Source organism: Ochotona princeps, chromosome 2 (genome assembly GCF_030435755.1).
Source record: "Ochotona princeps isolate mOchPri1 chromosome 2, mOchPri1.hap1, whole genome shotgun sequence".
NCBI classification, from domain to species: Eukaryota; Metazoa; Chordata; class Mammalia; order Lagomorpha; family Ochotonidae; genus Ochotona; species Ochotona princeps.
Window position 1 is genome coordinate 128,366,169 of NC_080833.1, and position 20,755 is coordinate 128,386,923.

Sequence of the window (20,755 nt, forward strand, 5' to 3'; positions counted from 1 at the left end):
GTACCCTGAGTTGGGCGATTTATGCAGAGGAGAGGCTATCTCCTGGAAGGGTGTGTGGCCCCCAGTCCCTGGTCACCAAGGTTGGGTGGGGTCCCTGGCGGCTTTCCCCCTGACCCCTCCATCCTTGATAAGCTGGGGTTTAGTGTGACACTGGGTGGCTGGCAGACCTGTGTATGCAAAGTGATCCCAAAAGGAAGTTCAACTCAACCTCTGAGCTCTGGGTGTGCTGTTGGGGACAGAGAGAGTCAGTGGGTGTGTTGGGGAGACTAGCATGGGCACAGTGCAGCCCATGATGAGGCAGGGCTGTCCACAGCCACAACTGGCACAAAATGGACAACCCTGACAGTCAGGGAATGCCTCTGGTGGTGGCACCAGGCCGGAGGCTGCTGGAAGCACACTGCTGGTCGCCCCATCCAGGTTCCAGGAGCGTGCACTCTTCACAGGGCAGGACAGTCAGAGCTCGCACTTCCCAAACCTTGCGTCAGAATTATCCAGAATGCCTATTGGCCTCAGTTCCCAGGCTGCACCCTGATGAGGGGTGTGTGTGCTTCAAAGCCTGGTGTGGTAGAAGCACTGTGTTAGCCAGTTCTGAGCTGGTCACCCCCCCCTCCACCCCAGGGGAAAGCTGGAGGCCATCTGGACTGCCCCCTTTCCCGCCTCAGCTTTTTGATGCCCTGGGATCCTGGTGTACCCCACTGGCACCAGACCTGTTCTTTAGAAAGCAAGCTCTAAACTGGGCAAGATCTGTTTTTGGTGACCAGGGACCTCCCCAGCAGTTGCGAAGCCAGATATTCCTGCAGAAATGATGCCTGCTTCGTGTCCCACGCTTCCGCAGCTCTGAAGATGGAGGGGGTGGGCAGCAAGACCTTGCTGAGGGAGGGATGGCTGTGGCAATGGCCTGGCTGCATAAAGAGCGGATGGACACCATTTTCTCGCCTCAGCCCCTGCTGTGTGTGCATGGAGCCCCGGGAGTAGGTTCAAACAGCATGAGTCAGGCAGCCAGCACGGATGGAGAGGGACTGGGGAGGAGTGTATGTGATGCCAGGGGGGAGTCGCTCCTGGCTCTGCTCTTGTTCCTGTCCCCCTGTGCCACTGAATGCCACTGTGGGGCCAGCAGAGAATGTGCGGACTTGAAGCGTGGCGCCCTGGGGACTGCCGGTGGAGCTGGCCCTAAGCCTGATAAATGCGAACCTCTCACCAGACCCTGGCTGTCTGACCTGCGGCATCAGAAGATGACAGTCCCATGACGACCCCGACTCTTTGTGACCCATGTCACAAAGAGGACGTGTCCAGGCTGAAAGTGAGACATGCAGCCTGGAGCAGAAACACCTGAGCACTCCCATTCCCTCAGGAGCTCCCTCTCCATCTTGGTTGGAGATCATCCCCCCCGTACCCCCTGTCCCTGGCAACCCTTCCTGAGTCCCTGGTGTGCTGACCCTGAGTCCAGACCCTCTCTTGGACTCTGGGGTGAAGCAGCTTTTTCTCTTGGTGGGTGGAAAGGGGACATCCTCTTCTCTGACCCCAGAAAGTGGGCCTGTGTCCACAGCCATCAGCTGGGAACCCTGTGGTTGGTGAAAGCAGCATCGTTGCTCCTACTCACTGTTTCACCCCCACTTGGAGACCTTCTGCAGGCTCAGAGAAATAGCACTCAGGGTGAGCAGCCAGGGGTAGTAGCCAGGATCTCGGGCCCTTGCCCCCTTTCAGGCTAGACCCTGGCGTTGCGGGTCAGCTCTATGCTTTCCGGAGATCCCCCTGTGTGTGTGTGTGTGTGTGTGTGTGTGTGTGTGTGTGTGTGCTCCATTTTGAAAGCACCAACTGAGGTGCAGCTCTCATGCCCTGTCTATCTGCTCCCTCCCACATGTCACCATGAGTTCGTTGCTGTGACTCGGGGGGTGGGGGGATTAGACAGCAGGAGATGGAGACAGGAAGGGGTCCCAGAGACCAGGAGGCAGGGGAGCCAGGGAACCCGGCCAGGGGCTCCCCAGCCAGGCTCTTTCCAATGTTGATGAGCAGATGAGTGAGATAGGGGTCCAGTGCCCTGACATCCAGGCTCAGCCCTGCCCTGGGCCGAAGAACAGAGAAATCAGGGAACAGGAAACCAGAAGGGACCAAGGACAGAAACAGGAACAGAGTGATAACAAGGAGAGATACAATCGGCGAGGAGGGTGGGCAGAGGCTCCCAGGCGTGTAGGCTGGAGAGGGAGACCCCTGAGCTGCTGGGCAGGTGCAGCGAGGGAATGTGAGGCCCCACACAGGGAGGCCAGCCTTGTCTCTGCAGCCAGAGGACCCATACTGAAAGATTCCAGCTCTGTGGGAGTCCCGGCTGCGTGGCCCCAGTCATCTGGCAGGCCCCCTTCTCTCCACATCCCCTTCAGCCTCTTCTCCCCGGAGTCCTTGTGTCTCTGGTAGGGCCCTTTCCCCAGGCGCAGGGGTTGAACCTCAGCTGCCCTGCCCCCCAGTGTGTTGGTGGTTGGTCCCAGAGCCTGGGGTGAGAAGTCCTGTCCTTTAGCCAAGTGTTTCCGTTTAGTCCCGGATGCCACCCTGACAGGTGTACCCCTGTGATTAATGTCCCCAGTTCCCTGCCCTCCCACACCCGGGACCCACCCTTGCTCCCGGAGCCAGGGCTGCGGTGTGAGTGGGTGGTGGCAGGGCAGCACAGGGGTGCAGGATCCCCTCCTGGCCTGTCTTCTCCCCTGTAGACCCCCTCCTCTGGCCACTGGAAGCTGAGAGCAGAGCTGTTTCAAAGCAGGGTTGGAGGCTGAGACTAAGCATCCTGGCAGCTCCTGCCTTCTGGCCCTATCATTGTGTTGGTGACCCTGTGATGGTGACAGCCCAGTCTTGGGTGTCCTGGGGCAGAGCAGGGAGGCTTCGGGGGTGTCCCAGGAGCCCCTAGAGCTGTGATGAGGGCATTGATGAAGACATGCCTTGGGTTCGAACTTGGGTTCTGCAGTGAGACCAGAGCACAATCAAGCTGAGGGGCCTGGCTGGATGCCTGAGACCATGGTTGGAGTTAGATCTGTCACATGGAATTGGAGAGTATTAAATGCTCTCTGGGTGTTCCTCTATGAGATGCAGCGGACAGCAGTACCCACTTGCCATGTGTTCATGGGCTGCATGGCTTGGAACAGCAGGGGGCATGGAGCTGGCCTTGAAGAAACACGGGTAGGGGACTGCAGACAGCTTGCATCTGGAAGCGTGGCCGGCTCTAGGACCCTCCAGTGAGGCTGGGGCTGTGTGTATGGGACAGGGACAGGTAAACTGTCAGCACTGCGTTCTTTGCTGTTGCCGGCGCCAGCCCCAGCAGAAAGCCGCTGTCTCCTCCCGCATCTTTCCTGGGCACGGGAGGACGGAAACACGACAGCATCTCCACGTGGTGTCCTCAGCCTCTTGTTTGTTTGGTGCGTTGGCGCCGTGGGCACGGTTTTGTTAATTTTGTCGCTGCCTTTATCAAGTGGAGAATTCACAGGCGCTTTATCCTCGATAAGTGGATTAGTCGGTGAGCTAAACAAGAAGGTGTGGAACACGGGGGCTGCCCCAGAGAAGATATTTGTTTCGCAAAGAATGGCACCCGTGTTCTCTGCCCCATGCGGGCCAGGCAGGCGGGGCGGCTGCTGAGGGGTTTCACGGGATTTCAAAGAGCTGGAGGAACCCACCCTCAGGGCAGCACATGGGCAGCAGCCTTCCCAACCCCTGGGGCTGAGCCCTTGGGTCCTCCAGGATGGGACTGGGGCCCTGAGTCAAGCCTGGCTGCAGTACACAGGTCCTTTTGATGGTATCACCTCCCTCACCCAGCTGCCTCTGCTTTATCCCTTCCCTCTTTTCCTTCCTTTTTGTTGCCTTTCTCCCCCTATCCCCCACCCCACTGGGGCGCCTTTTCACTTTGGGGAATTCATGGTCTGGTTGAACATAACCAAGTGATTTCATAGACCCCCATACAAGGCAGTGAGAGGTGAGAAACGACATCTCCATCTGTCACCTTCGATGGGATGCTCTCTAAGGCATGGCCGGCAGGTGCACCTTAATGCTTCTCAAAACTTTTCTTCAAAGCCCCCCTGGTAATGGTTGAGCCTAGAGGTGGGATGAACACTGGCTCCTGCATTTCCTTCGAGGTGCGTATAGATCTTGCATTCCTTGCCATGGTGGAGCCATCTCTGCTGGCCAATCATAATAGGATGAATTTGTGCCTTGCTTAATCTGCAACTTTGCAGGCCCCAAACTGGTTGCTAAGAATGCAGAGGAAAGCTGAGATAACCAGGGCATCCTGAGTCTGTGAGATGAGAAGGTGAAGCAGCGATGGAAACAGCAGGCTGAAGACTTGGGTCTCAAGGAGAGTTGCTGTTTGGAAAGCAAGGCTGGAAGGAGCCACAGGGTGCCCGGGGAGAGATGAGGGTAGACACATGGCTTTCAGAAGCTTTGCTCTGCAGAACCCAAGGTGGAGCAAGGTGCACAGGGAAGGAGGGGAGGGGAGGGCTGGGAGGATGCTTGGTCCAGATTGGCATAACTGGGGGGAGGAACCACATAGTTTCCTTTCCCTTCTGTTTAAACTAGGAGCACTAAGGATCCTGAGGTCCCTGCCCTGTGCTGCAGTGGGAACCTGGAGGGGAGGGGAGCAGTGGAGTAGAGACCCCGAGCAGGAGAGAGAAAAATGGAGCAGAGCTGCCCGGGTCCCCAGCTGGTCCTTAGCCGCGCCTGTCCTCCCCAAGCTGCCTCCAGCTGAGTGTGATTTTGCTATTTATTTACATGTAATTGATACTATGAGGTGCAGATATTAACGCTGTCAAGAGCAATTTGCTCTGACATTTTTCACTCGCTCAGCACCCCCGCCACTCTCGACAGGGCCCAGGGCTCTCCCGGATCAGGCCGCTGCACGCTCGGCGGCCCGGCCGGGGAAGCACCCAGCCGGTAAGGAGTGGCATCAGCAAGCTCCTGGGCTCTTCTGCAAAGTCATTAAAGTGCGAAATTGAATTTGGTCTGGGAGCGGGCTGGCTGGGCCCTGCTCCTCCAGCCCAGGCTGGCTCAAGGCCTGTCTGCTCTGCCTGCCATGGAGCAGACTGGGCAGGGGCGCAGGGTCCTGTGGTTGAGGCTGGCAGAGGGCAGTGAGGCAACTGATGCTGATGGTGGAGGACCATTGTCAGAAAGTTGGGATCCACAGTGCCAACCCTAGGGGTGATCCCAGCATGGCTGTGGCTCAAGGAGTGGGAGTACAGTTCAAAGCCTGTCCGCTCCATTCCCTGGTCTCCTCTCTAGGAGGCACAGCATGGCACCTGGTCGCTGAGGTGCTTGGGTGGAGCCAGTCAAGCTGCTTAGGCCTCCTGTACAGGGTGGGCAGCACCTGAGCCGGCCCCACACTCAGGGAGACAGGTTTGGATGGACGCCTCTGAGTCCCAGCCCCATCACTTAGTGCTGCTGCAGATAGAGCACATTCTGCAGCTTCCTAAAGCCTCAGCTTCCCAAGCTGTGCAATGGAACATTTTTCATCATAACCATATTCTTTGACTCCAAGCCAGTTTGGTGCTGGTACTTTCTTGAGTTTTTGTCAGAAGGTGTGGGTTGAAGTTTTTGCCCAGCTTCCTGTCACCCGGTCAGCACCAGGTACGGAGGCCCAGAGCAGTCCAGTTTCAGAAATATGGTCACGTGTGTCCTTGAACCGTGCCCTTCAGACATAGTGTTGGTGCTGCCTGCACACAGCAGGCTGTGATTCTCACTCCATGCAAGCATCCCAGGTGCCAGGGGCCATTTCATGCCTGCAGAAACCAAGGCCCGGGCCGGCATTTGTTCATGTCACTGGCTGATTGTGCAGAGTGGGCAGGCAGCGTCTGGGCATCACGGCCAGGAGGCCCTAACGCATTGTGATCAGTGCCGGCTTATGTGCCCAGGTACTAACGAGGCCTCGCTGCCACCACTCAGCTCCTGCCATGGGTAATCTGCATCCCCATCTCAGACAATTACCAGCAGAGACCCCCCCACCCACCCCACCCCGGGTAGCGGGGCTGTGAGCCCTGGCCTCCCAGTCCTCCTTCCTTCCAACCTGGGCTGGGGCCAGAGTCAGGAGGTCCCCCTCCCCTTCCTTCCCGAGGCTCAGCCAATTAGGCCCCTGACACCTGGAGCCGCTGACAAACTGTTTTTGTCACTTGCTCTCTGTCTTTCATTAGGACTGCATAGGAGGGGCAGAGGGAGAAGGCGAGGGAGACGGGCTCTTTCATGCTTAGTAAGGCAAGATACATTAATTACAAAATGGCCATTTGCCGCGTGAAAGTGTGCTAATTAAATTTATGCAATCATTATCTTTAAATAGTCATATCTTTCCCGGCGATCGGCCCCTGCCTTCCCCAGCCCCGCCACTGCTCTAGTCGCTCTAATCCCTGGCCGGCGTTTATCGCACCATCAGAGATGGGCTCTGAATCCCCCCTGCGTCCCACCAGCTCCGGCACCCGTCAGGGGCCCGGAATCCTTGGATCCATCCTGGCATGGTCGTCTTAAGGCTGGAGCCAACCTCAGAATCTCCTCCGGGGGGTGGGGGAGCTCAGATGTTTCTAGATGTTTCTGGATATTCAAAGATTGATGTCTTGGAGACCAAACATTGGAAGCATTCTGTCCACCCGCCTTCCCCACCTGCAGACAGCCTTTAACCTAAAGGCACGGAGGCCCCAGGGGTGGGGGGCTCCTTGAAGTCCATTGGGTTGCAGAATTGGGGAGGGGTTATGAGCAGGCGAGGCCCTGTGTGCCGCTATTCAGATAGATTCACTCATCTATGTATTTGCTCACTCATTCATTTTTTTTTCACACGTTCATGAATCTGCTCACTTAGAATGTTTGTCAGGCACCTGCTAGTTGTCAGGCATGGGGTATAAAGTGAGGATCTGCCCCCAGGCAGTTCCTGGGGTGGTGTGTGTATGTGTGTGTGTGTGCGCACGCGCGCAAGTTTGTCTTGGCAGGCAGTGGCGCAGCATCAGGCCCAATCTGTATGAGCCAGAGGCTGGGCTGCGCCGTTCTCCTGGACCAGCTGCAAGTGCAGGGATGGGATGTGTCTGCACTCAGCTTAGCCAGGTCTTTCCCTCCACCCACCAGGAACTCACACCCAGACCTCTGGTGTACACCCACACATGGTCCATCCTTGCCCCTTCACCCACACAGAGCTTGCCCCTGGAGTCTCCTCCTGAGAGGAAGATGGGGAACCCTATGCTGGTCGGAGATGGTGGTTGGGGACCTGAGCTGAGGGCCTGGACCCATCCCTGCAGAGTGCCACCTGGGAGAACATGTATGGGACATGTGTGCCCCATGTGTGTGCTGTGCTTAGTCCCCTACACACATTCAGTCATCCACAGACTGACACATGCACACACAGATCACCCACACCTAGGCAGCGCTCAGCAGTGGTGTGCCTAACCCTTCCTAGGCATGCGCAGAACTCCCCTCCACAGATACCCATATAGCACTCCCATGTGCCCATGCATACACACACCATGTTCCTTACACATGTGAAGAGTTAATGCACACACACACAGTGAGTTACTGAATGAACTGTCCGTGGTAAATGAAGACCACTACTGGATGCAGGGGTGACTCTGGATGAACCCCTAAACCTCAGTTCCCTCATTCAAATACCGGGGTGACTGGTTCCTGGAGTGGTGGTGAGGCCTAGGGCCGCGGGCTGTCAACTTTCAGGGGACAGCAGCAGCCAGGCTGGAGCTGGTTTGGCGGGAGTGGTAAAAAAGGAAGGGAGTTGGAGCTTGCTGGCCAGATGGACTGGTGCAAGCAGTGTAGGGGTGGAGGGTTGTGGGGAGGGTTGTGGGTGAGCGGAGCTGGAAGGTGAGGGGCTGGGGACTGGAGCCCTGCAGGAAATCTTTTTTTTTATTAATTATTGTGCATTATGTGACAGTTTCATAGGCTCTGGGAATCCCCCCACCCTTCCCCCTCCCCTCCCCCCTGGTGGATTCCTCCACCTTGATGCAGTATTACAGTTCAAATTCAATCAAGATTCTTTCCTTGCAAACATATACCAAGCACAGAGTCCAGCTACTTATTGTCCAGATGGGTTGAACAGTTTCTTGGGGAGACCATTTCTGGTCCGAAGTTAGAGCTGGTAGAATATCATCCCAGTCAATTAAGAGTCCCAATATAACATCAACAGCAATTTGCAATATTATGGAATTGACATGGCTTTGAGTAACCAGTATGTTAAAAATAAATAAATAAATAAATAAAAAAAACCAAGTCCTAACCACAACCTATGATTGGCTCATTGACATTTCAATTTTAGTTTATATACAGGACCGGCTGCTATATACCTTAAAATGGCTATAAGGTACCATCTTGCTTGGAAGCTCCCAGTCAGCACCCGAAGCCCATTACTGCTGTCCGCAGGGGGAAGGCAGATGGGAGGGGGCCCAGATCCTCTTAGTGGAGAATTGAGAGGCAGGGAGTAGTGGTGGCCGCTGCCTGGCTGTGAGATTTCTCCACTTGCACTAATCTCAGCATGGAGCTGGGATAGGCGGTGGGACTGGTGTGTGTGTGTGTGTGTGTGTGTGTGTGTGTGTGTGTGTGTGTAAAGGAGGGTGTGGAGAGTGTATTGGGGCTGCAGGAGGGTAGACTAGGCAGGCAGGTAAGTTATGGCACTGTGAGGCTGTCATGTCTGTGCCTGCGTGTGGAGGCGTGGGTCCTGGTGGCACATGGGGATGGGGAGGGGTGTTCTGCAGCTCGGCAGGTGCTGTCTTTGCTGTGTGCTCCTGCCAGCTCGTGTACGTGTCTCTGTGCCTGTCATGGCTCTTACAGGTGTGCATACTCATGGTGTGAGCATGACAACAGTGACGATTTGAAAACAGAGATTCTGAAAATTGTCTGCAGTTGGAATCTCTGGGGAGTCTTTTCCCCCCTGGGGGTCTTAAGTCAGCTCTGGCAAGTGGGTGTCGAGAACCAGGACCAACACAGACAGCAGACGGGTCCTAGCTCTTTGTAATGACGCAGTAAGAATCATTCAGGGTGGGGTCCTGGGCACCGTGATGGACTCTAGGCCCAGGCCTATAGGGGCTGGGTGGTGACCCAGGCCACCTTGGCTGACTCCCATGCTTGGAGACTACCCCTCTCCCAAAGATCAAGGGAATGGATAAGCTATACCTGCCACCTGCAGGCAAGAGCATCCTTGGACCCCCAGCTGGGGCCTGGGGCAGGAGGGCATTGTGGGTTTATACTGCCCTCAGTCTGTTGTCACTAACTCAGTGTCTGACTGTTCCCACAAGTTGTCTCCCCAATTTCACATGTGTATCAGGTATGCTTACATATTTGTGCCTGTCTCTGTGTGTAGGTGTGTGCATAGTGAGTTTCAAGCATAGTTGGGGTGCAGATGTAAGGGTGATAGGGACCCTCGATGGGGGTATCAAGACAACACTGCCTGCTCACCTGGCAGGAGGCATGATGCATGTGTTGCACTTGGCTCAGGCTGCTCTGTGCCCACGTGACATGGAGCGGGGACGTTCTTGGCCCTTGGGCTAGGAGAGGTCCCAGACTTACCAGCAGGACCTGCATTCCTGGTGGCTCCCTTTGTAGAGTTGGGAGCAAGTTGGGAGTAATGTGGGCTTATGTTCCGGGTAGTTCTTCATTCAGAAGCATTGGGTGCCAACTCCCCCTGGGGAAAGAGGAAGAGAGAGATGGTCCCTGACTCAAGGAGACCCCAGAGCTTGTTCACCAGGGACCAGGCCAGGACCTTGAGCCCCTTCGCCTCTCCCCCTCCTCCATCCCTCTAAATCGGGTGGGCAGGGGAGGGGAGACGTGGCATTGATCGGGAACAAATGTGGCACCGACACTGTGTTAACATTCTATGCGCATCTGCTCATTTAGCCCTTATAGTAAGGTTATAGGTGGCTACAGCGAGAATCATTCCCATCATGCAGATGAGAAAACTGAGGCACAGGGATTCCAGTAATTGTTCAGGGTCCCAGCTGGTCAATGGCAGAACGCAGATGCCAATACGAGACATCCCCACTCCCCATCTGTACTGCATGGCCCAGTGTCCTCTGCTGTGTCTCTTTGAACCTCAGAGTAAACCCTTCTCCACTCCCCCCACCACTAGGCAGTGTCGGGATGGGAGCCTGACCTGCAGCTGATCCTGACATCCCTGATCTCATTATTTCAGGCCCTGTTCCCAGAGAGGTCCCGCCATCCTGACCTCATGGCCTCCAGCCCCTGCACCCCCGCTCCCCCATCCCACTCTGCATCCCGCTGCGGCCCCCGCCCACCTGGCCCCTGCCACAGAGCCCCGGTGATGGTGATCGCCCCTTCTAATTGCTGCCGTGCTCCCAGAGCTGCACTCGGTTATCACAGAGGAAGCAGATCCCACAGCTCAGCCGACTCGGTCCCAGGCCCTCAGGGCCAGCTCAGGAACGGAGGAAATTCATTACATTTCTCGATCCCCTTCTTTTAAAGTAGGGGAGTGCGCAGGCAAGCAGGGGCTGTGCAAGGGGGGCTCCACCCCTGAAACCTGCTAGCCTCTCCCCAGCGGCGTGCGGAAGGGAGGGTGGGGCCCACACTCCTCAATGATTTAGTCTGGTTGAGGCTGGGACTGATTTGGGGCAGAGCGGGAGGAAGGGGTTGGGGGCTGGGTGAGGGGGTGGGTGGACGAAAGGAGAGGAAGGGATGGCTGTCAGTCAGCTTGACAGACAGGCCTGAGATTTGCCTTCAGATAAAACCTTACAGATGTGAAGGTTGGTATTGATTTTGAGTTAGTAACCATAACGTAGCAAGAAGTAATACATTAGTGAGAGCAAGGTCATGGGGAACACGGCAGACCCACCCGGGGAGAGGTCGGAGCATTCTTGAGGGGGGTGGCTGACCACAACAGACCAGGACTTCCTCAAGTTCAAAAGTTTGCGGGCCCCAGACCTCAACTGGGCCCCTCCCCGTGGCCAAAAGCTTCTTGCATCTGCAGGCAGAGAGACCCCGAGAAGGGCTGGATGTGGGCGCCTCGCTGGGGCCTGCGGGGCTGGGCCGGCCTTTGGCAGCCTGTGGTGGGGTGGGGTGGGGTGGGGTGGGGCTCTGGGAAGCCTGGGTGACCTCATCCCACCTGTGTGATGCCAGATGAGCCTGTGCCTCAGTCTCTGGTGGTGGCTGTCCCGGTTGCTGGTACCACCCTGACTGGAGACCGGAGGGTGGGAAGAAAGCCAGCTGCTGTGTCCTCAGGCCTCCAGGGACTTGAACGCCTTTTGGCCTAGGTCACACATCTTCATTCATGCCGACCCAGATGTGGAGCTGATTGGGTGTTCCAGGACAAAGCCCATGGAACAAATCCCATTCTAGGAGGTGCTCCCTGGGCCTGAGCTCTTCAGGAACTGGCCTGTGGTGGCCAGGACCAAGGTCTCCAGAGCTTGAACAGAGGACTGTGGGAGGCCTGCAGCACCCAGGATTTTGGTCTGAACCTTGACCTTCTGCTTCCCCTCTCAGGGCCTTTGCACTTGCTGATTGGCCTGCCTGGAAACTTGTGGCTGGTTCTTTGTAGTCCTGCTGAATGTCTCCTCTCCCTTGCCCAACTCCCCCTCCAACACCCCATTCCACATCCCCTTACTTTTCCTCCCTAGCATTTTTCAGGATCAGAAATGGCCATTTATTTGTAGAGCTTCCTGCTCTAGGAGGATGTGCAATTGGGCTCGCTCATTGCTGTATCCTCTGTGACCAGTTCAATGGTGCATCAAACCTGCTCACAAACACCTGTTTCATGAATATGCATGAAGGAGGCAGAGCTTTCTTAAGCTCACTGTCCGTGGCAGACACAGCACAGGTCGTGAGGCTGCAGCTGTGGCTGAAACCCAGCTCCACGCTGCCATTAGAGAACTCAAGGTCCGGCCCTGTCCTTGGCCTGGTGCAAGTGACCCTCCGTGCAGTGTTTGTTGAATGAGTATGCATGAGAGTGCAGGAGGCAGCATGTGGCTTGGTGCAGCTCAGATGCAGTGCAGAGGAGGGAGGTGGAGCTGGAGGTAGGAGGCCAGAGGTTGGGGTAGGAGGCCGAGGGCAGACTACATCAAATCCTCGAGGAAGGTTCTGAAGAGCCCTGGGTAAGTCCTGGGGGATGGGGTCAGGTTGGATGTCAGGTCCATAATGGTCCTTGTCTTTCCGACTGGGTGCTGGTCTGGGCACTGCTTGCAGCCTGTCTCAGAGCTAACTCCTGCATCCTCTTCCTTATTCCTCTCCCTTTCTCGCTTGTAAGTTTGACATTTTGGCAATGAGCAGGTGGGAAAAATGGAGCAAGGGCTCGAGTCCCTTGCCCCGTGATCCTGAGGGCTAGGAAATGGGACCCCTGTGTTCTCCCCAGGCTCTCAGGGCCCAGGTCTCCGATGAGTGGATGGTGGAGTCTGAATTTATGGGAGATGAAGTGTTGCTTGAGTGTTGATTTATCACTTTAGGTAGGAAGGAAGGTCTAGCCTGGGAACCTGTCTCCTAAGCCCCAGGGTGATATTAGATCCTTGAGATGCCTCTGGGATCCTCCCTTCCCCTTCCTGTTCATACCGCCCCTCCTACCAGCCCCCAGCAGCCTCCTGGGCTGAGGACCTGCAATGCAGATGGTAGAAAGAGCCCAGTGCCATCTGAACCTCACCGAACTGCCACCTCGCCACGTTGAAGACCTCGACAGCATATGTGGGGCTCAGGTCCCCAAGATACTAGGAATATCCACAGAGAGGAAGTGGAGGAGCTGTCCCCAGAGAATCCATGTCGGCCAGGCCAGGCCTCTGGAGAACGTGGACAGGGAACTCTGGGCAGTGGAAGCATCATTGCTGGATGGCCATGGCCAGCTGTCTTCCTGACACCCCTCCCGCATAGCTCACCAGCTGCTGCCACCTGCAGGTGCTTTTTCTGAACCCACAGGATGGACAGAGAGCACCCCCTGGGTCTCGCCTACCAGATGTGGATCTGCTCAGCTCCTCCACTGAGGGCAGACAGTGTGCTTGCTTCTTCCTGAAGTCCCTGGGACTCTGGGTCTGAGGCTGAGGACATGGTCACCCTGTGTGTGTGCTTGTTAAATGAGGAAGTGAATGCCTCCCTGTCCCAGCGCCTGGTTTTCAAGATGAATTGCTCAAGACGAGCCTTGGCCTGGCAGCCAGATTGCCACTACTGATGGCATGGTCCTGTTGGCTGTGGCTACGTCTGCTGGCCACTGACATCAGGACTGATAGCATAGTGGGAGGTGGGTGGACAACCTTGGCTTTGTGTTGGTGCTTGTAGGAAGCTGCCCATCTGGAGACGCTGAGAGCAGGGCTAGCCTAGTACAGGAAAGGGGTAGAGCCAGGAAGATCCAGAATCCTACTCTAATATGTGTGTTGGAGGAGGGTGACACCCCAGTCTGGTAGAGGAGGCATAGTTCTCTGACTTAGGAGAGCTCCCAAACTGAGGGCAAAGGTACCATTACTTATGCAGGTCATGCATGCAGGCAATGCATTTGTTTGTTCGTTCATTCAGGATGCACCTTTGGGCCAGTTTCTGGGGAATAAGGGAGTAAATTGGGTCTGGCACCTGAGGGCAACCAGTGGAGGGGGTGCCCCACGGGTCAGGACTTGGGCAGGAGAAATGCTGAAGACCAGTGACTGCCTCATGCGTAGGATTTACAGAACAGATAAACTGAGGCCTCCCCATACTGCAGGGACCTGGAGGGAAGAAGCAGGCCCAGTCCTGCTTCAGGGCTGCCTGGCCCTGTCCACAGGCTCATCCTTGTGACACTGACCCTCTGTCCCCTGCAGGTCATGAGCATCCTCAGCAACCCTGGCGCCATGGCCCCCCAGCCGCAGGCCGACTTCTCCCTCTCCCCACTGCACAGTGGTCTGGACTCGGCCACCTCCATCTCAGCCAGCTGCAGCCAGCGTGGCGACTCCATCAAGCCTGGAGACAGCCTGCCCACCTCACAGTCCTATGGCCCACCCACCTACAGCACGACCGGCTACAGTGTGGACCCCGTGGCTGGCTGCCAGTACGGCCAGTACGGCCAGTACGGCCAGAGTGAGTGCCTACGGCCCCGAGTGTACCACTCCCCTCCCTCATTCCAAGGGCTCCTGCTTACTTCTAGAGAGAGCAGTCTGGTGTTAGGGTGTGGGCGCCTGTTTTGCAGATGGGGGAGTTCAAATCCAGATAGGAGACAGACTTAGCCCAAGATGACACTGAGCTGAGCATCCAGGTCCCTTTTCTCAGCCAGGTCCCTTTCCTTTCCTTTGGATTCCCGTGGAAACATCACTTCGCATTTTCCTGTGACCACATGTCAAAATGTAAGAAGAAACAAGTGGTATTACTTTTACTAACATGTCATATTTAATCCCATATAGCCAGAAAGTGATCACTTCAATATGAAATCATGAATGAGTTACTTCACCCACTGCTCTTTGTGCTGGCTGGGTGGATGGAATGAATGAATGAATGTGTTTGACAAGCAGTGTGTGTTTTACACTTACAGCCCATTGGAATTCAGACTCTAAATTTCAACATTGACACACCCAAGTTTTTCCAAAATAGAATTCTGAGTTTCCCAACCACGAAATGGCTAAATTGAAGAGCAGCTTTAAAATTCAAATTAGAACAACCTAAACAAACATTCGGAGTTTGGTTGGTGGTGTTCGCCAGTTCAGCTTTGCTGGGTGGTTCTGAGTACTGAGCTCTGTGCTTAACTGCCTGAGCCTGCGATCTCCCCAGACCCTGCAGTGGCCTCACTCACTCATTCCAGCTGCTGTCCGCTTGGCACCAGCCTGGAGGCAGGCCCACAGCCCCTTAGACCAAAGGCTGGAGGAAGGGCAGCAAGGCAGGCCTGCAATGGGGGAGCAAGAGCCAGAGGGCACCCTCCTGCCCCACCTCCACATGAGGCCTCACCTGCTGGTGTCAAACTAATCTGAAGGGCACACGGGGAGTGGGAAGAGGCCTCCAAGCCTGGGGGATCCTCTCCTCCAGCCGCAGCTCTGGCCTGACCTCTCCGACCTCTGCTTCCTGTACCCCTCTCCAGCTCTTCCTCACATGACCTTGGCCTCCATGGCTAAATGAGAGCCAGCTGTGTGGGCCTGCACTGCCCAGCTGCGTGTGTGTGTGGACCCTCCCTGTGCCTGGGCATGCTTGCTCGTGTGCAGAGAGGTGTCTGTTATGAATGTATGGTGACTTGTGTCTGCGCACACCATGTGCATGTGGTGTGTCTGAGCAACTAGCATGCGTGTGTTGGCAAACATCTTTGCAGAGAGGTGAGCATTTGTGTGGGGGATGTGGCAGTCCTGTGTAGAAATATGCATATAGACTATTGATACATGAACATAGTTCACCTAGGTTGTCTGTATGGAATTTTATATGAATGTATGTGTGCACACTTGTGGCAGTGGAGTATGTTAAAATGTTTTCAGGTGTATGTTTGTGGATGCGTGGATGCATGTATTTGGCACAGGTGTGCATGTGTAGTTGTGTATAACAAGTGTATGTACATGTGTGTAAATGTGTGTTTAGGCATGCACATTGCTGGCATTGACTGCAATGTGTATGTGTGTGTGGATGGTCAGGTGCACTGTGGGCAGTGATTCAGGGGTACAGCCCGAGCAGCAGGGGTGTGAGGGTCGGAGGGGGGAGCACAGGTCTGCATGCTTGTCTGAAAGCAGGGCGCATGAGAGTGTGTCCTAGGGCCCCGGGCGACCCCCTGACCCCGCCCATGTGTCCAGACTGCAGCGGGACACACATGCTCTTGATCAAGACTGAGAGCGGTTCCAGCGGCAGCAGGCCTGGGGCAGGCGTTAGTCACACCCGGAGCCCTGCCCAATTCAGAAATAAAATTAACCCCAAAGTCAGCAAAGGCCGGCAGGGGAGGGGATCAAACAGGGAAGGGGCCCAGGAGGCGAGAAAGGAGTGTTTGTTCCCATTAGCTGGAGGAGTAGGGCACAAGTTCCTGGGCCTCAGCTCCCCTCCCCTCCTGTACCTTCCTCCAGCCCTCTTCTTCCTCTCACTCTCCTCCAGCTCCACCCCTGCCCCCCAGCTCCTCCAGAGAGAGCTCCAAGCTGCACTTGGGCTACTTCCTCCAACCCTTCCCAAAGAGATGCAGGCTCCCCCTCTCACCTGCTTACATCTGTCCTGGACTCCAGTTTAGCCCCAGGAGCACTGGCCAAAAGACATGGCCTTCATCACTGTGATTCTCAAAAACTCTGGGCAGATGCCAAAACTAGAGTGTGGGAGAGTTAGGCAGCTTTCCCAAAGCCCCACAGCCAGGGGTGGTGGGCTTAGAGCCACCCTCACTTGATATTGCAGCCAAAACAGACTGTGTGAGACCCTTACTGAGACACCTGCACTCACCCACATGTGGGTCTGTGCTCATCGCTTTACCTGCAGCTGGATGCAGGTAAGCCCTCACCCGTGTGTGTGTGTGTGTGTGTACGTACAGATGTGTAAGATTCAAACACACAAAACATATGGGTGTGGAAGCAAGGACACCTGCCTCCTGGACACCCACTCTGAGCTTGGCCTGGCAGTGTTTGTGGCTGCTGCCATTGCACGGCAGAGGATGTAGGGGACCCACAGAGCGGTCACATGCCTGAGGACACACAACAGCACAAATCAATGAGTTCACAGCCACACCTGCAGCCCCGGTCCACACGGGGCCACAGACCGAGCAAATACATGGGCCAGGCTCTGGCCAAAGGGTCCTCCCCTTTTTTCTGGGCCCCTCTGGTTCCCTAGAACTACTTCACTCCTTCTTTTCCTGCCCTTTCCATTGTCTGACCATCTGTCACTGTCTGCTCCTGGGAGGGGTGGGGGGCCAGGGACGGGGCACCCGGCAGATTAGTATGGTCCTGGTGTTCCCAGAGGCCGGGGCTGTGCTAATGATGGGACTGATGGGACGCAGAAGTGTGAAGAGAATGTTAATAGATCTGCCAAGTCTAATAAGAGTTTGTGTCTAGAAGAGTCCCCCTCAGGGGCCGCGGACTGACGAGGCGCTGACGGCCGAGGTTTGTTTACTGCTTGGCATCACCACCATATCTCCTGCCACCTCCTGCGTAATCTAATTTGAGATGTTTAGAACCCGGACACGGGTGCGAGCAGAGAAGGGGACATGCAGGGACACAGGGACAGGGACGGCCACTGGTGGTGGTTGTGATAAGAGATGTCACAGCCTTGTCCCTTGCAGACCCTCAACCACCTCGTCCTTTCCAAGGTGGGGAGAGGTAAGCCCTGTGACCATCGTGTGACCTTGGCGTTGGCAGGGTCACCAGCCAAGACAGGCTTCCTGGTGTTTTCTTAGGTACCTGGACAGGACGAAGACAAGCTCCTACTGTGTGCTGGGCCATGGCAGGTGTCTGGGAGAGGCACGAGAGGGGACACACCGAGTGATGCGAGGCGCAAGCAGCATCCATACAGCCCCTCCTTGCAGCAGTGCTGGGCGGGATTCTGGACTGGCTTTCTTCGGGGCCTCAGTTTCCATTCGTGCTCAGTGAGCACCCTCAGGCCTGAAGCCCATGGCTGTTGGAAGAGTCAAATGGGATTGGCTCAGCCTGGCACTCAGCGAGTGCTCATCCCTCATGCACATTTTCCCCAAAACCGGGCCTTTCAGCCCCACCTGCAAGCACAGCCCATGGAGGACTTAGGGAGGAGGCACACAACAGCCTCTCGTGATGAGGATAGGATCTCCAACCTTGCCTGGAGAGCAAATGGCCCCCATTGAGAGTTGAGGTACAGAGACCTTTGTGCAGCCTCGGTGCCATGCATAATCCAGGTGCTGTTCCATGCAGGCTGCAGGTCTGGGTAGCAGCTAGCAGTAGAGTGTCAGACACAGGGCAGCTTCCAGGAAATGGGCCTGTCAGTGCTTCTGGCCTCAAGGACTGCCGTGTATATTAAGGGAAAGAAGAGCCAGAAGGACTTAGGAACTCTGTAAACGCTAGCACCTGCTCTTCCCATTGTGGTTCCTCGCTCCAAGAGGGAGGCCTCTGGGCAGGTGGACTCTGGTGCCCAGGTGGGTCTGTCTGTAGGTGGCAGAGATGGGAATGCATCATGCCCTCGCTCCAGGATAAAGGACAGGCCTCAGGCAAGACAAGGCCAGCTGCAGCTATCTCTGCGGTGTCAGCTGGAGATCTGGTGGCTGCAGAGAGAGGACGGTGGCTCCTGGGCCTTAGCTAGGGCTTCCCTTCCCTCCCCTCCCCTGCCCAGGAGCCTGGAAAGCTCATACATTCCAGAGCAACCCCAGGACATTGGCACATCATGGCAGCATCAGGGCAACTGAACCTCTGTGATGGCCATCTCTATTATTGTTGTTATTGTTATTTACAGATTTATTTATTTTTATTGGAAAGGCAGAATTATAGAGAAGGAGAGGCAGATTATCTGTGTTCTGGTTCACTCCCCCAAATGGCTGCAAAATACCTGGAACTGAGCCAATCCAAAACCAGGAGCTAGGAGTTTCTTCTGGGTCCCCAATTTGGGTGCAGGATGTTAAGGACTTGGGCTATGCTCTAGTGCTTTCCCAGGCCACAAGCAGGGAGCTGAATGGAAAGTAGAGCAGCTGAGACACGAACTGGCCCCCGTATGAGACATCAGCACTTGAAGGGGGACGATTAGCCAGTTGAGCCACTGCACTGGGCCCTGTGACAGCCATCTTAAAAAGTATTTTCTCACAATAAGACTCCTCACAGCAGCCCTGGGGGAAGCCAGATTAGTTTCTCCCATTTTAGAAATGAAGGAGACAGACTTAAAGGGCAAAAGCTTTTGCCCAAAACCACGCAAGCAGGAAGGAGCTGGGATGGCAAGTCTGCATTTGCCACCTTGCGTACTTTTCGCACCTACTGGAGGTCAAATTTTCCCACCAAGCCCACTTCTAGGGTCCCTGTGCCTGCCTTTAAACTCTTTATCCATGAGCCAGGCAAAGTGTGGTCACAGGCAAAGGCTTGTGGAGCTCCAAGGAGCTCTGCAGCCTCAGTACTATGAGTAGCCCCATTTTACAGACCAGAACCCTGAGGTTTGGAGGGGTAATACTGTGTGCTCCAGATTGCAAACTCAACAGTGGCAGGCCTGGATCATACAGACTACAAGGCCTCTCTGTGGGCCAGGAACCGGCATTGCTCACTTGCCTTTCTTGACTTCATCCTTAGGCTGTGCTTACCACCCAGGGGTGCCACCCATCTGCCCTTGGCAGGAGCCTGCTATGTTGGGGCAACATGTAAAGCGTGGTCTTCTCTGGACAGGTGATAGGGTAGGTATGGAACCTGGCCTCAGGGTTCCTGGCATGGTGGTGTTTCTGCCCATCTCTGCCTCCTGGAGTGTTGGCTTGGCCACAGTGACAGATCCTGGCTTTGGAGTCTATAGCCCTGTGTGTCAGGAGGCCTTGGCCAGGAGCCAGGAAAGGCCTCTGGTCAGGACGGATTGATGCTGCAGCCTCAACAGGCCCAATCAGGACAGTCAAGACAGAAAGCATGTGCACCGGACCAGTGTCAGACACATGCACATACACGTGTACAGGTGCTTGTCCCTGGCTCAGGCGGCACTCACCTGTATGCAGTGTCGGTGCATGACAGATCTTCCCCTGTCTGTCTACTCAGAAGGGGGCACAGGACTCCTGCATGTATGTGCATGTGCTTGAGCAGGTGCTGCTCTTGTGTGATGTTCATCATGACTACACAGATAATCTTGATCCCACTCCACTTACACAGATATGCACACACAACCCTGTCTGGGTGGCCAGAACTGGGCCTCAATTCGCTGTGTGTCTGTCAGCCTGCTCTTCCTTCTGTAAGGAGCACTCAGTTCATTAGAAGGCAGAAGGAGCTTGCCTCGTTACTAGCTGTCCTCAGCAGGACTTGCCAGATGGCCTCCATAGCAGGGCAATGTCAAGGACTGTTTGGAAGAGCAATTTTAATTCCCTTTTCAACAATGGGAATATCCTCTCGTACTTTCCCACAGGGCCCATGAGAGAGCTGAGCAAATAAGTGTTAGGTAAAGCTTTGCTGATGATTGGTCAAGAGTGAAAGAAAGAGTTTCATGAAGAGGTGGGTGGGTGGCTGGCTGGCTGGATTGAAGGAAGGATGTATGTGTGAGTAGATGGACTTATGGCTGAATGGATAGACTGGTAGGTGGATGGATGATGGATGAAGGATGGGTAGATGGATGGGTTGGGTGGCTGAACAGAAGGAAGGAGGGAGGGAGGAGGCAGATGGAACAATTTTCAAAAAGAACCTCCATATCTGAGTTTCTGTCTCTCTCCCCAGCTGCTGTTGACTACCTGGCCAAAAATGTGAGCCTGTCCACACAGCGCCGCATGAAGCTAGGGGAGCACTCCGCTATGCTGGGACTGCTGCCCGTGGAAACTGGCCAGGCCTACTAGGGTCCCTGGGATGACTTGCCCCAGGCTCAGCCCCACCCAGCCTTGCCTGACCCCTGAGCCTCCTGGCCTCTGCTCCCTCCTGCCCCTGGAGCCTCTGGAGCCTCAGGAGGCCTAGAAGGGAGACCCTTTCCTTCTCATTGCCCAGGCCCTGGAGGGGCACAGCTCACATTGCTCACCTGCGTAACGGACCCAGTTCATGACCCCTGGGCTTGTGCGACCCTGTGCTAGCCCCAGAGGTCCTGCTAACCTTCAGTGCTCCCACAATCCAATCGACTGTGGCCTCTTGGCCATCTCACCTCAGTGGGCTCTGTGGCTTCCCCTGAACAGAGCACCTCTGCCCCCCACCCCAAAAAGGATGGCGCCCATGATGAGGGCCTGGAGCCCTTGGGCTTTGGATGCAGGGTGCCCTGGTGGACATGGAGGTGAAGCCCACAAGGCCACTGTCAGTAACAAGGGCTG

General features: G+C 55.6%; 1 protein-coding gene across 1 annotated transcript in view; it reads left to right on the forward strand.

Moving 5' to 3' along the window:
• LOC131478251 (paired box protein Pax-7-like) overlaps window positions 1-20,296 on the forward strand; it is a 39,727-nt gene extending 19,431 nt beyond the window's left edge. The window contains 3 exon segments of the mRNA XM_058656669.1: window positions 1,747-1,756; window positions 13,719-13,974; window positions 20,181-20,296. Coding sequence (XP_058512652.1) covers window positions 1,747-1,756; window positions 13,719-13,974; window positions 20,181-20,296 — 382 coding nt within the window.
• The last annotated feature ends 459 nt before the right edge of the window (window positions 20,297-20,755 follow it).